The 13,566-nt window shown below is 48.7% G+C and overlaps 1 protein-coding gene across 5 annotated transcripts; it reads right to left on the bottom strand.

The window, feature by feature from the left end:
- Znf436 (zinc finger protein 436) lies at nucleotides 1–8,991 on the bottom strand. Of its 5 annotated transcripts, none has more exons than XM_036179255.1 (4): nucleotides 8,544–8,991; nucleotides 7,165–7,219; nucleotides 6,250–6,376; nucleotides 1–2,581 (listed from the first exon to the last, which is right to left on the bottom strand). In XM_036179255.1, exons 2-4 carry the CDS (start codon nucleotides 7,195–7,197, stop codon nucleotides 1,329–1,331), a joined length of 1,413 nt encoding a protein of 470 aa, XP_036035148.1. In that variant the 5' UTR covers nucleotides 7,198–7,219; nucleotides 8,544–8,991; the 3' UTR covers nucleotides 1–1,328. The 5 variants fall into 5 exon arrangements, with proteins under 5 accessions (XP_036035148.1, XP_036035146.1, XP_036035147.1 ...); XM_036179253.1 differs by having other exon boundaries at nucleotides 7,165–7,257; nucleotides 8,544–8,990; XM_036179254.1 differs by lacking the exon at nucleotides 8,544–8,991 and adding an exon at nucleotides 8,061–8,079 and having other exon boundaries at nucleotides 7,165–7,257.
- Nucleotides 8,992–13,566: the final 4,575 nt, after the last annotated feature.

The following is a 13,566-nucleotide window of genomic DNA, read 5'->3' as shown; positions in this document are numbered from 1 at the left end:
ACACATTCCTCTTTAGATTTATTCGTTTCTTCTGATGGTGCCAAAGAGGTTTTCATCACAGGAGAAGATAATTCAGTCTGAGAAAGGACAATAGACCTAACTGTCTAGTCATTATCTCACAATTGATAGGCATATACAAACAAGAGTTTAGTTCTATACAAAACCAAACTTCACAGGAGAGCACGCCTGGCACTAGTTTTCAATTTTTTTCCCGGAACAAGAGAAAAATAAAGGACATTTCTCACACCGGGGTTATGTCTACAGTTCTATCTTATGATCTACATCACGCAAAAACATGCTGATTCTTATGACTTCGGTCTCTGCTAGAATACACATTTCACTGTACATACACATGCTTTATGCAAGCTAAGGTAAAGACTGGGGTGGGGCTCTAGCAAGCCCTACAGTCAGCAGGACAGGGCCAGTGATCTGAAAAGTTAGATGGCAGAGAAGACAGACGTTCCCGGGGAAGGGTTCTGTGCCCGCTTCCCTGAAGGGCTCAATTCACTGCCTACTCCCATCATCACTGACAGACAGTCCTGCCTTTCCTAAAGGCAGCTTCCAGACTATGATCCCTAAAGTGATTGCTGAAGAAAATATGTAAACCTGATTAATGACAGCATCAATGGCTATCTCTGGCTAAGGTCACCACCATCCATGGGCCCTTGGTCCTCAAACCTGCACCTCCTTTTCCCCTTCACATTGTATCTTCAGGTAGCTTTCAAAAACATGCAAGCTAATCCTGAGGGAGAAACACGGGGGAGAAACAAGGAGAAACGACGTGATCACTGCCTTCAGCGTGCAGAATCTTGTATGCAAGATGGCAAGATACAAATCTGGGCCACTCAGGGGAAAAGCCCTTTGGAAGGGAAGTGCATGAGCCCAGCTACTGCAGTGTGTGAACAGTGGCAACCCAGGACAAGTCTGCCTGCCTTCTGCCAAAGCAGCTGCGACCACCCTGTCTCAGTCCTACATTCCCACTGCAGTCTTTTTGGGCCAAAGACAGGAGAGAACAAAACTTGAAAGATCTACTCCATCTCCAGGCCCAAGCATCCACCATCTTGTCCTCTGGCCTTCAGTTTTCAACTGACTTGGGATGGGGGCTGATTTTGATGAAGCGACTCACATAATAACCAGTGAATAAAAATAACTATTTCAGAGGAGGGGATAACATCCCCAAAGCTGTGGGTCGGAATTTCAAAAGGGTTGTCTTCTTCCGTGTTTTAAGCCGTGGCCCCTGACAAGGAAAGCCAGGCTTAAGGAAGCTCACTGATATCAAATATGACTGCACCTTCACATGAGTCCTTTCTTACTCAGGATGACAGGACTCAGTCAGTATGGACTCTCTTGTGTTTAATAAGCGCCGAGCTCCGGCTAAAGCTCTTATCACATTCGGTACATTCGTAAGGCTTCTCTCCGGTGTGAACCCTCTGATGTGTGATGAGGTTGGAGCTCTGTGTAAACCCCTTTCCACACTGCACACACTCGTAGGGCTTTTCTCCCGTGTGCGTCCTCTGGTGCTTAATCAGGTCCGACCTCTCCCCGAAGCTTCGCCAGCACTCACTGCACTCGTAGGGCTTCTCGCCGGTGTGGATCTTCTGGTGCGTGATCAGGTGGGAACTCCGGCTGAAGCTCTTCCCGCAGGCGGTGCACTCGTACGGCTTCTCGCCCGTGTGCGTCCTCTGGTGCTGCACCAAGTGTGAGATGCGGCTGAAGTTTTCCCCGCACTCGTTGCAGTGGTAGGGCTTCTCCCCGGTGTGGGCCCTGCGATGGCGCACGAGGTCCGAGTTCTGGCTGAAGTTCTTCCCGCACTCGCCGCACTTGTAGGGCCGCTCCCCGGTGTGGACGCGGTAGTGCTTGATGAGGTCCGATCGCTCACTGAAGCCTCGGCCGCACTCGTTGCACTCGTACGGCTTCTCGCCCGTGTGCGTCCTCTGGTGCTGGGCCAGGTGGGAGCTGCGGCTGAAGCTCTTCCCGCACTCCTCACACTCGTACGGCTTCTCGCCGCTGTGGGTCCGCTGGTGCTGGATGAGGTGGGAGAGGCGGCAGAAGCTCTTCCCACACTCGTTACACTTGTGAGGCTTCTCGCCGGTGTGGATGGTCTGGTGCTGGATGAGGTGGGAGCTCCTCCCAAAGCTTTTCCCGCACTCGCTGCAGTCGTAGGGCCGCTCGCCAGTGTGGGTGCGCTGGTGCTGGATCAGGTGGGAGCTGCGGCTGAAGCCCTTCCCACATTCGTAACACTTGAAGGGCCTGTCTCCCGCGTGGGTTTTCTGGTGCCGATTGAGGTCGGAGAGCTGGCTGAAGGCCTTCCCACACTGGGAACATATGTGATAGCGGATGCCTGCGTGGCCCTCTTTGTGCACCAGCAGGTCAGTGACTTGCTGGAGAGGGTAGCTGACCCACTCCTCGGCTGTCAGGTCTTCCCACGGTCTTTCCGACCTGTCCCCACTTTCAAAGGCCTCTTCACTTTCAGGATTCTTCTCAGCACCCCCGACAGGCTCTTCCGACATGGTCACAAATTCTACATCTTCACTAAGCTCGTGTTTCGAGTTTGCTTCATTCTCGCTCCTGATCTCAAAATCTGTGAGAAGAGGAGAGAGCGTGGAGACAGGTCAGTGTACACACGTACCTGCTGTGTTCTGGGCCCTGAAGGAAGGGGTTCTATCTATCCTCTACACATGGTGCTGGAGAGTAAGCCAGGGTTTGGGGCTTGTTGTTTAAATGTTCTACCACTCAGCTACACCACGCCCAGCTCCAGGACCGAGTTCTCTTTCTCTTATTTTTCTTTTTAGTTTATTTCTGCAGCGGGTGTGAATGCAAAAGTGGGAGATCCGTACATCATCCACAGGGGAGGGTGGACCGGGCTGAACAGCAACGGCAACGCACTAGGTTTTTACCGTGAATAAATGAATGCTAATGCTCACTATTACCGTGAAAGTCCGTACCTGTGAAGAAGAGAGCCAAGACTCGGAGAAGTGACTTGGAGGCTGACTGCTCTTATAGAGGACTGGGTATGGCTGCCAGTACCCACACACCGGGCAGCTCACCACCACAAATTCCAGCTCGAGGGCCAGGGCCAGGGGTGCACGCCTTTAATCCCAGCACTCGGGAGGCAGAGGATCTCTGTGAGTTCAAGGCCAGCCTGGGCTACAGAGCGAGATTCAGGGCTGGTACTAAAACTACACGGAGAAACCCTGTCTCGAAGAATCTAAACATGAGACCTTAAATTAGAATATCTAAAAGACTCTTGAAAATTTTGGGGCATGTGTCATTGTGTTTAATTTGTTAAGCCTTCTTAATTATCATATTATATCCACTAAGAACCTGTTGTTGTTTTTGATCTTTTGGGGGGCTCGCCACCCAGCCCCCAAATAAATCACACATGGAACTATGTCAGGTGACACTGAATGTCTCATCCTTCTGACTATCTATTCAGTACAGTGAACACTGGTGCACCTCACCAAAGCAGCTCCTGGATCATGTCTTCATCTCTTTTTTTTTTAAATTTATTATGTATGTGTTTCGCCTGCATGTATGCCTGCAGGCCAGAAGAGGGCGCCAGATCTCATTGTAGATGGTTGTGAGCCACCATGTGGTTGCTGGGAATTGAACTCAGGACCCCTGGAAGAGCACTCACTCAGTGCTCTTAACCTCTGAGCCATCTCTCCAGCCCCATGTCTTCACTTCTTACTTGACAGAAAAAGCAACTTACGAATGTCACTTAAAGTCAGAGAACATAAGGACGTTTGGTTCAAAGCAGTCTCTCTCTTGCAGAGAGGAGTGTTGGAGAGTACACATGGAATCCAAGGTTCCATGTACGCTAAGCATATGCTCTACCACTAAACTATACACCAGAACCAGGCCAGACCAGTTTTAACTAAGTAAGTATACTGCATATACTTCAATATTTCATGTATTTCAAGAGTGAAAATAAAAATATACAACCAGCTAATAAGGAACTTCTATCAGACACTACACTTTTCAAATTAGGTTTCTTAGTACACACCAGAAAATGGTTAAGTAGTTATGTTCATTGGAAAGGGTCTATGAGTAAATTAATTTGGTAACTAGTCATAAAAACAAAACAAAAACAACCCCCCCCAAAAAACCCAAAAACAAACAAAAAACCAACCAAACAAACAAAAAAAAAAAACCAAAGAGAGGCTGGGAAGACGGCTTAGTAGATAAAGTATTTGCTGTACAAACATTAGCATCTGGGTTGGGACATCAAGCACACACAAAGCTGGGCTACCATGAATCCCAGCACTCGAGAGGATGAAGTCAAGTGGATCTTGAGAGCTTGCTAGCCAGTCAGGCTCACTGAAGAGCTAGCTCAAGGTTCAATGAGACCTTGTCTCAAAAAAAAAAGGTGGTAACAGATAGAGGAAGTACTGGGAGTGGGCCTCTGACTTATACACACAAATGAAGCAAGCAAACAAGAAAATAAATCCAAGCCGGGCTTGGTGGCACATACTTTTAATTGTAGCACTCAGGAAGTAGAAGCAGGGGGTTCTTTATGAGTTCAAGGCCAGCCTGGTCTACAGAGTGAGTTCCAGGATAGCCAGAGCTGTTACACAGAGAAACTCTTCTGAAAACAAAATAAAAATCCAAATGTTTAATGATATGTTAAAGGATCCAAGAGGTCCTGAGATATAACAAACAAACAAATAAACACCTTGAAGGGCCTGAGAAGGCTTAGTGGTCCAGAGCACTTGCAGAGGACCTGAGTTCAGTTCCCAGCACCCACATCAGGCAGCACACAACTGTCTGTAACTCCAGTTCCAGGGACTCTGATGTCCTCTTCTTGCCTCCGTGGGCACCAGGCACTCATGTGGTGCACAGACGTACATTCAGACCGAACACCCATACACATTAAAAGGAGAGAGAAAACAACAAAGTGCCTTGAAAACATTTATTAACCCTCCCCTAAATTTACATGGGTAAGCAACAATGTTCTTGGTGATTCTAAGAAGTGCTCCTGAAATAGTCTATAGGGATGCAAGAGCTCCTTCCTTTTCTTCTTTTTGTTGTTGTTGTGTGGGGTGATATATTTAGGTTTTATTTGCAATAGATCTGGGTAAATAACATAGTTATGGTGGTTTAATTTTTTACTTTATTTTTAATGACATGTCTGTGTCTAGGTTGGGGATACGTGTGACTGCAGGTGCCTTTCAGGGGCCAGAAAAGGGCATCTGATCCCCTGGAGCTGGAATTACAGGTGGTTGTGAGCTGCCTGATGTGGGTGCTAGGAACTGAATTTGGGTCCTTTGCAGTAGGAATACATGCTCTTAACAGCTGAGTTTTTGTTCCTTTTGTTTTTGGTAGTGGAGTTGTGGTTGCTGTTTATAAGGAACAATTCAAGGGACAAAGGCTCAAGGAAGAAGTAGGGTAGGGGAACAAATCAGAATAAAGTATACCAACACACACACACACACACACACACACACACACACACACACACACAAAAACATCACAATGAAATCCTTTATTTAGTATCACCTAAAAACGAATTAAAAAAATAAAATAAAAAGAATCCAAAGAAATTGGAACATCAGAGAAAGTCCAAGCTAAGGAAGTTCCTCAGGTCACCTCTTATTCTGAGAATAAAACATTTAAAAATACCTTAGTCCTGTGCCTGGCTTTATGTAGAGCTGAGGATCAAACCCAGGGCTTCAAGTATGCTAGGCACTCTTCCAACTGAGCTGCACCCCCAGCCTCACGAGTCCTCCTCTTCACGGGGTTTGTGCTCTAACTATGCAAGGATTCCTCCGAAACAACCTGAAGGACGATCCCCGCTGAAACAGCTCCAGACAAGAACCTACCTAGACAAAGTACCTGAGGTAACACTGCAGCTCTGGAGCCCAAACAAACACAAGCGGGGTGGCTTCTGCCCCTCTGGGATCCTGTTTCAGAACCCCTCATCTTCTAGCGCCCTAGAGAAAAAGCGCCATTTACAGGACATTTGTGTCCTGGCAGGCGCCGCAGCGTCAGACCTGTTTGGTCAGTGACCTGCACGAACAGGCTGCAGAAAGGCAAATGACTCGGGTGTGCGAATCCCCAAAGTCCCTAAAACTGCAGAAACATCTTTATTTTTCTTTTTTGACCATATAACGTAGATCATCCCACATTTAAAGCTTTGCATAACAATTGTGTGGTTTTCCTTAAAAACAAACAAGTCAGTATTGAAAGACCTCAGCCATTTTGACAGATTCAAAACAGGAGATGAAAAAAGATAAAATCCTCACTCACCCAGAGAGACAACATTTCCATAATTCTCCTGCATCACGTCCCTGTAAAGGTCTCTTTGTGTAGGATCCAGAGGTCTCCATTCTTCCCGAGTGAGGTACATGGCCATATCTTCAAATGTCACAGGGGCCTGAAATCACACAATGCTTCCTCACTACTTAGTATCTAGGTGTTTAGTACCAGTTTTTCTTCTTGTAATTAGAGACATGGTTAGAAATGTCGAGAAGGCAATGGCATTAAGTCTGATCTGTAGAGGCCAAAGAAATAAGAAAGAAAGGAAAAAAAAAAAAAGACATGTGGTCAAAGGCAGGGGCAACATTAGCTAGCTACCTTCTCAAGCAATCTACTAAATATCCCTGCCCACTTTGGGACCCTTATCCACTAGCCATATCTTCAGAACAGATCTAGAACTTACATGGCTCCATATCTCTACATACAATGTTCTCCTTTTCTAAAACCAGTGAAATTTTCCTCTTTATGGTCCAGTTCGGGCGCCGCTGTTCCGTCCCTGCAAACCCCCCGCCCCCCCTCGCTCTTCACTCCTTCCTTGGATGCCACATCTAGAGTTAATCACTCTACGATTTACTGGTTCCCACACCACAGCACTTTCTTGCTAAGGTAAATAGAGTGCTTATCATATTGTATCAAGGTTAATCGGATGCACCTCTCTCCCTACAGATCGTTGGCAAGGAGGGTACCACCCATCTTGTTCGGTTTTATTCTCCTCGTATTTAAAAGCATACAGCAGATGTTCGATATATGCTTGTATATAGCCAAATTAGCCAGCACTAGCCCCTGCAGCAGAACAGTGAAATGAGCTAATCCCAGGGAATTTCCTATAGGGGTTTGCAGAACGGGGAAACATCAGGCGAGTTGGGTTAAGTAGAGGCGAGGTCCGGGAAGCCACCCGCGGCTTACCTGGGACCCTGCCATGAGCAGGGTGGCTGCCATCTCAGGCTCAAGCGTTCGTCTCCTGGGAGAGAGAGCAGGAAAACCAGCTAGCAGACAACGCTGAAGGAGGCGAAAAGCAGAGAGTGAGGCGCGGCAAGAAGCCCTGCCCACTCCCTAGGGCTGGAGTTCTGGTCGCAGGGTATGCGGGGACGGCCCAGGACTGGTCACTCTCCTCCCTGACCCCCGAGCGTGACCCGTTCTCCGCGTCTCGGTTAATACCGAGTACATGCAATGCTAGGGTAAGGGAGGACAACCGCTGGCTAGGTGCCCCCTGGGCTGGGGGTCAAGCCGATGCTATTTGAGGGAGGAGGCTTTCAACCCAGCCCTACAGAACGCCTCTTCTCTTCCATCTCCGGCTGGGGCCTTTCCGGCAGCAACCTCAGCCAATCAGCAAAAAGACTCATAAAACACGCGACCAATCAGATGCCAAAGCATCAGCCCTCCTCCTGCCGCGTGGCCGAGCATCTCCACCACGCGTGCGCGCGCCTCGCGGCCTGCCGGGACTTGGAGTTCTGCTCTGGCGTACAAAGGCCACTTAGAGGCCAAGAGCAGGGGTGGGGAAAGAACAAAAGGGAGGAAATAGAACCATGTCCTTCAAGACCAGAAAGAGTATCCTCCACTTTCTTCTCGGAGATCACAGCATGACTCGGCAAAGGAAGCTTCCCTGTTTTTTCTCGTGGCCCTGCGACTGTCTTTGAGTCAGATATTATCCGACAGGTCAGACTGAGTGTGGAGGCCTGGGCTGAACTCAGTTGGGATCAGCCCTCATTTTTGACAGCCCCGGCCAGAGCGGGAAAAGGCTCCAGTTCCCTCCCTCGGGAGACTCCGGGAACGCGGTGGAACTTTGGGCTCCGCCCACGTACTCACGACACCTCCCAGCGCTGCCAGCAGCCCTTGCTCTCCTTGTCCGAGAACTACAACTCCCAGCAGACCTTGCGGCATTCGCAATCTGCCTCCAGACTACATATCCCAGGAGGCTTCGTGCTGCACGCCCCTCTGAGGGAGTGCTGTAAGCCGCCCGGTCCAGGGTATCCTGTTAACCCTGTAGGGAGCTTCTCGCGCTCTTTTATAGAAACCGAACCCAAGTGCACTTATCTAAAACGCCAGAACACTGAAATCAGAAGCGGGGAAGGGGGTAGGGTGCGTAGGGAGAGAGCTGGCCTCTTAGTGGAGACTTAAGGACCTTGCACTCTTGACTGTCTCTGCTGAAAGGATTCTTGAAGACCTCCCAACACCACTGAGACCCTGGGCCTGAAGACCTGAACCTAAAAGGGTCCTAAGGCTGTTAGCAGTCTCTGTTTCAAAGAAGCCACAAACCTGGGTTAGAGCAGAACGAACAGGCTTACCTCCTGGTCTGTGAAATATCCAACGGTCGCTGGCTCCAAGATCCTCGAGAGGCCTGAGATCCCTAACCCTCAGAATTCTAAAGAGCCCTGACGTTTGGAAATATTCAAGATATTACCAGCAGATTCCGGAGATCTCAGAGCCACGGGTAGAAATCCGAATCCACAGATTAACAGGCAAGGCCAGAGTTTGATGGTAGGATTGAGCCCAAAGCTTCAAGATTTGCAGAGACCTCAGACTGTGCTATTGCTCTGAGAAACCACAAACTCATAAACAGATCCCCAAAGCCACAACAGAAGGACAATAAACACCAGCCGCCGAAGCTATGCTGCATTCAGTAAGGAATTAGACAATGGAAGGCAAGGGCTAGGCAAAGCAGGCATTCTGCTTGGGGAAGAGTTCCCAGCTTGCTGTGTAGCCTTGGAGAGGGAAGTGATGGAAAAAGAATATAGCAGCTTATTAGGGACTCCCACCCTCTTCAAGTTATAAATATCCCCAGAACCTTGGCTTGATGCCCAGAAGCCTGTTGTCTCTGACTGAACAAGAGACTTCTCTGCCTGGGCTGGGAAAAGGGGCTTTTCTTTTGTTTTGCAGATACATCCACGTACTGAAGGACTTAAAAAAAAATTTTTTTTTTCAAATATGACTCCCGGCCATGCTTTTATTAGACTGTCCTGTTCCCCAGTGCCGGTATTTATGGCTACATGACTCAAGGATCTAAAAATGATCTAGCAGGCCCCCTACCAGCCATAATGCATCTCTTCTAACTGGGCTTCTCTTCCACTCCCAAAGCTGGGACTCAAAAATGTGTAGATGCCACAGAATTCTACCATTGTACCTACTGTAAAACAGATCCAGCCACCATGTAAATTAGAATCCTGGAGGATTTACAAGAGACAGAAGAGCATGGGCATAAAGGTTAGACAGACCTAGATTGGGGCCTAGGCTGTGTATTCTTCAGGAAAATCTCTCCTGGCCCATTTCCTTTTTTAAAATTTATCTTATTTTTAATTATTTGTAGTTGTTGGGGTGGGGGTATGTGCATGTGAGTGCAGGTGCCTGAGGAAGCCAGGAGAGGGTGTCCAGGTCCAGTTATCTGCTGGAATTACAGGTGGTTATTGTGGCCTTGGAGGGTTTGTGCCTAGGACACATGCCATGCCAGTGGCAGCACAGGGGGCATGGTGGAAAGTTTCTCACACCACGCAAGCACTGCATCCACGTGGAAAATTTTATTAAAGGAGGGAGGGAAAGGGAATAGAGAGAGGGAGGGAGAGAGAGAGAGGGAAAGAGAAAAGGAGAGAAAGGAAAGCAGAGGTGCCCGCAGCCTCATGGAGAGAAGGGGAAGAAGGAGGAGGGTTTTTTTCCTCTTAAAGGGCAGGATGCTGGGGGGTCCCCAAAGGGCAGGCCAGAATGCCAAACAGTTGTGAACCACCCTATGAGAGCCCTGGAAAACAAATTTAGACCTCTGCAAGAGCAGCATTTACTTTTTGTTGTTGTTTTTCTGAGACACAGTTGCTCTGAGTAGCCCTAGCTATCCTGGAACTCTTTTTGCGTGCCAGGCTGGCCTCGAACTCACAGAGATCTGCCTGCCTCTGCCTCCCAAGTGCTGGGATTAAAAGCGTGTGCCACCACCGCCCTGCTGAGCAGTGTATACATTTAGCCACTGAGCTACCTCTCCAGCCCCATTTCCTTTTCTGTGCAGTTGGAATTGCACAGCTAAGGAAGTTGAGAAGGGATTTAAAGCACTCCTGCACAGAAGTATCTGATGGATCCTGCCTTTGGTAGCAGGAGAAACTTCCAGAAAGGTCCATGGGTATATTCAATGACCCGAAAGTCTGGGCAATCATAGCAACTCTGGGGTGACCTTACCCTCACACTCTTGCTTCTGCTGGACACACAGTAGGAACTAGAAGTCGGGCCAGTAGGCAGGTTCAAGTTCATGGTATGTAGAGCCTAGTATATGGGATTGCCAGCAACTCAGAAAGTTGAGGCCTCACTCAGAGAAACCTGAGTCAGGGGTCAATCACCAAACTCCTAGAAACAAGGATGACTGCTGTAGAGTTGAGCTGCTTAACAGCAAGCCTCTAGGTGTTCTAGAAGCTGGCCCCGGCCCACTCCCTTTTCAAGTCTCTTCTGGCAGATTGCTTTGTACACTCAGGCCCTTTGTCCTGTGGCTGTCAAGCTTTAAGCCCTCTTTTGTCCCTCCTGCTATCCTTTTATCTTGAGGACTGCGCCCGCCCCGGGGCCAGGGTGGCTCTGTGTCTCTGTGTGCCCAGCTTGTCCGTTTGCTGGAGTAAGTGCTTTTTCTTCATCCACCTGGGAGTGGAGGGAAGGTATGAAGAGGAAGAGGAAGAGAAGCACAGGGGGGGGGGATCACGGGGGACGGGACTGGGACAGGAAAGACAGTGGCTGAGGGGCTTCCTGTTGCAGCCTGCTGCTTAACATCAAGGGTTGAGGGGGGGCAGAGGCGCTGGCTGTCACTGGAGCAGGAGGCGGCTTCCCGCCCTATTGTTCAGTGTTGTTCAGAAATACTGTTTTGGGTTTTCTAGAGGGAATTGGAAAGTCTTGTCTATCCCCATCATTCATCAAATGATGAGCACCTAGTGTGTGTGGAGATTTCAGTACAGCTTAACCCTGGGAAATGAGGACCTTCCTTGCAGGTCTTTAAAATATACATTTGTTACAGGATCAGTGTTCCTGTGGGGCTCTGTAAATGTTTTTTGTTCGTTAGTTTGTTTGTTTTGAGATAGGGTTTCTCTGTGTAGCTCTGTAGCCCAGGCTGGCCTCAAACTCACAGAGATCCACCTGCCTCTGCCTCCTGAGTGCTGGGATTAAAGGTGTGTGCTGCCACTGCCCAGCAGGTAAATGGTTATTTTTAATAAACATTTTTCTAAAGATTCATTTTATTACCTCACCACTGTGTGTGTGTGTGTGTGTGTATGCTTGCATGCATGTGTGCCCCAAGAAAGCCAGGAGCTGGCTCCCCTGGAGCTGGAATTATAGGCCATTGTGAGCCATCCAATGTCAGTACTGGAAATCAAACTCCAATTCTCTAAGAGAAAAGCACCTTTAATCTCTGAACCAGCTCTCCAGCCCCATATTTTAATAAATCTTATGGTTACCTATAAGCAGTCTAATTGCCGATTTTATCAGAAGCATTAATCTGTTAAACATTACAAAACATGGCTCCATGTTTGTAATTCCATTTTCCCAATTTTCTTTTTCAAAGGAAATGGCCTGGGTCTCCCTGGACCTGTCCTGTCCCCGCCCGCCACCCACCCACACACCCGCTTCTCTCTGGGAAGGAGGGCGGCTTTGCAATGGAGGTGCCATCCCAGCAGTCTTGCAGATTGTGGGCATGTCAGAGATGGAGACTGTAGGAGCACAGAGGCGTGAAAGGACAGCTCTGTTCCAGCATGGCTCGGGTTCCTCAGGACCGAGGAAAGAGCGTCATGGGGAGGGCAGTGTCTCGTGTCCCCTTGCGTGCCTGTCTGTCTCTGCCTTTGGCCGCGGAGCAGTGAAGCTGGTAGTCAGTCCCACGTGAAGGCCCCGGGGCTGGCCTGGGTGAGAAGAGCCGATGGGGGGGGGGCGGGGGGCCAGAGGACTGGGGTGCTTGGTCTCATAATGCTTCTGCTAGTTTTTCCCAAAGAGAGCATTTTCCCAAAAATGTAGGGCATGGCTTTAAAAATGCACAACAAACTTATTTGGTATTGTCCAGGCTGTTTAAGGACACCAACTGGACCCAGATTACTATTCCCTTTCTGTACTAGATCCTAAACTAGGAACTGGACACCACCCCCTAAATGGCTGCAGGGCTGCTGTGAGGATTAAGTGTGAGAATGACACAGAAGGGGGCCTTGGCACATGGTGGCCATTGTCTGTGGTGATATTTTGTTGTACCCTAATAAAATTTGCCTGAAGATCAGGGAACATTACAAGCCACTAGATTAAACATGGATGCCAGGCAGTGGTGGCACATGCCTTTAATCCTAGCACTCGGGAGGCAGAGATCCAAATGGATCTCTGTGAGTTCAAAGCCACCCTGGATTACATGAGATTGATTCAGTCTAGGAGAGAAAACAGAGCCAGGGAGTGGTGGCACACAGCTTTACTCCCAGTACTTGGGAATCACACGCCTTTAATCCCAGGAAGTGATGGCTGGGTGGAGAAAGGTATATAAGGCGCAAGGAGACAGGAACTAAAGCCCTTTTTGGCTGGAGCCCTTTTGGCTGAAACCCCTTCTCTGCTGGACCCCTTTTGGCTGAGGACTCAGAGACATTAAGCCAGAGGATTCATGGAGTAAGATGTAACTGTGGCTTGTTCCTTTCTCTCTCTGATCTTTCAGCATTTATCTGGCTCTGGGATTTTTTTAGTAGAAGATCTATTAGATTTTGTGTTACAATTGTCCCAGACAGGAGGGAGTTAGATGTTCTGTGTGGCAAAGCCATATGAAGTGACTCAGAAGGTAACCAGGGATCTGGGCCTAAATTCAAGCTCTGTCTCCCAAGAACAAATTACTCCCTGAACTTTGGGCTCCTGGGCTTATAAAGAGTCTAATAATACAAACAGTGTTCTAGTGGTTGCCAGGATGGGGGGATGGGGAGCTCTCATATGTTAGACTGCTAGACAAGCTCTCTACCACTGAGCCACAGCTTCAGCTTTTAAGAGATGGATAAAAAACTTGGTGGGTGGTGGCAGCACACACTTTTAATCCCAACACTCAAGAGGCAGAGGCAGGCAGATCCCTGAGTTCGAGGCCAGCCTGCTCTGCAGAGCAAGGTCCAGGACAGCCAGAGCTACATAGAGAAACCCTGTCTCGAAAAAACCAAGACTGAGAAGATGGCTCAGTCAATATGGTGATTGCTGTACTAGCCTGAGGACCTGAGTTTGATCCCCAGCACTCATGTAAAAGCTGGGTATGGTGGCATCCTGTAATTCCAGCTCTGGGGAGGTAGAGACAGGAGGGTCCCTGGGGCTTACTGATTGGTGAGCTCCAGGTTCAATGAAGAGACCTTGTCAAAAAAA

The sequence above is a fragment of the Onychomys torridus genome, chromosome 2, assembly GCF_903995425.1.
Source record: "Onychomys torridus chromosome 2, mOncTor1.1, whole genome shotgun sequence".
NCBI lineage: Eukaryota > Metazoa > Chordata > Mammalia > Rodentia > Cricetidae > Onychomys > Onychomys torridus.
This window is presented reverse-complemented; position numbering and strand designations above follow the sequence as displayed.

Bases quoted from the DNA above. Each gene is read 5' to 3' on its own strand.
- Znf436 (XM_036179255.1), bottom strand. From the start codon at position 7,197: ATGGCAGCCACCCTGCTCATGGCAGGGTCCCAG. The intron at 6,377-7,164 runs GTAAGCCGCGGG...GTGTGATTTCAG, and splicing joins TGCTCATGGCAGGGTCCCAG to GCCCCTGTGACATTTGAAGA. The intron at 2,582-6,249 runs GTGAGTGAGGAT...CTCTTCTCACAG, and splicing joins TGGAAATGTTGTCTCTCTGG to ATTTTGAGATCAGGAGCGAG.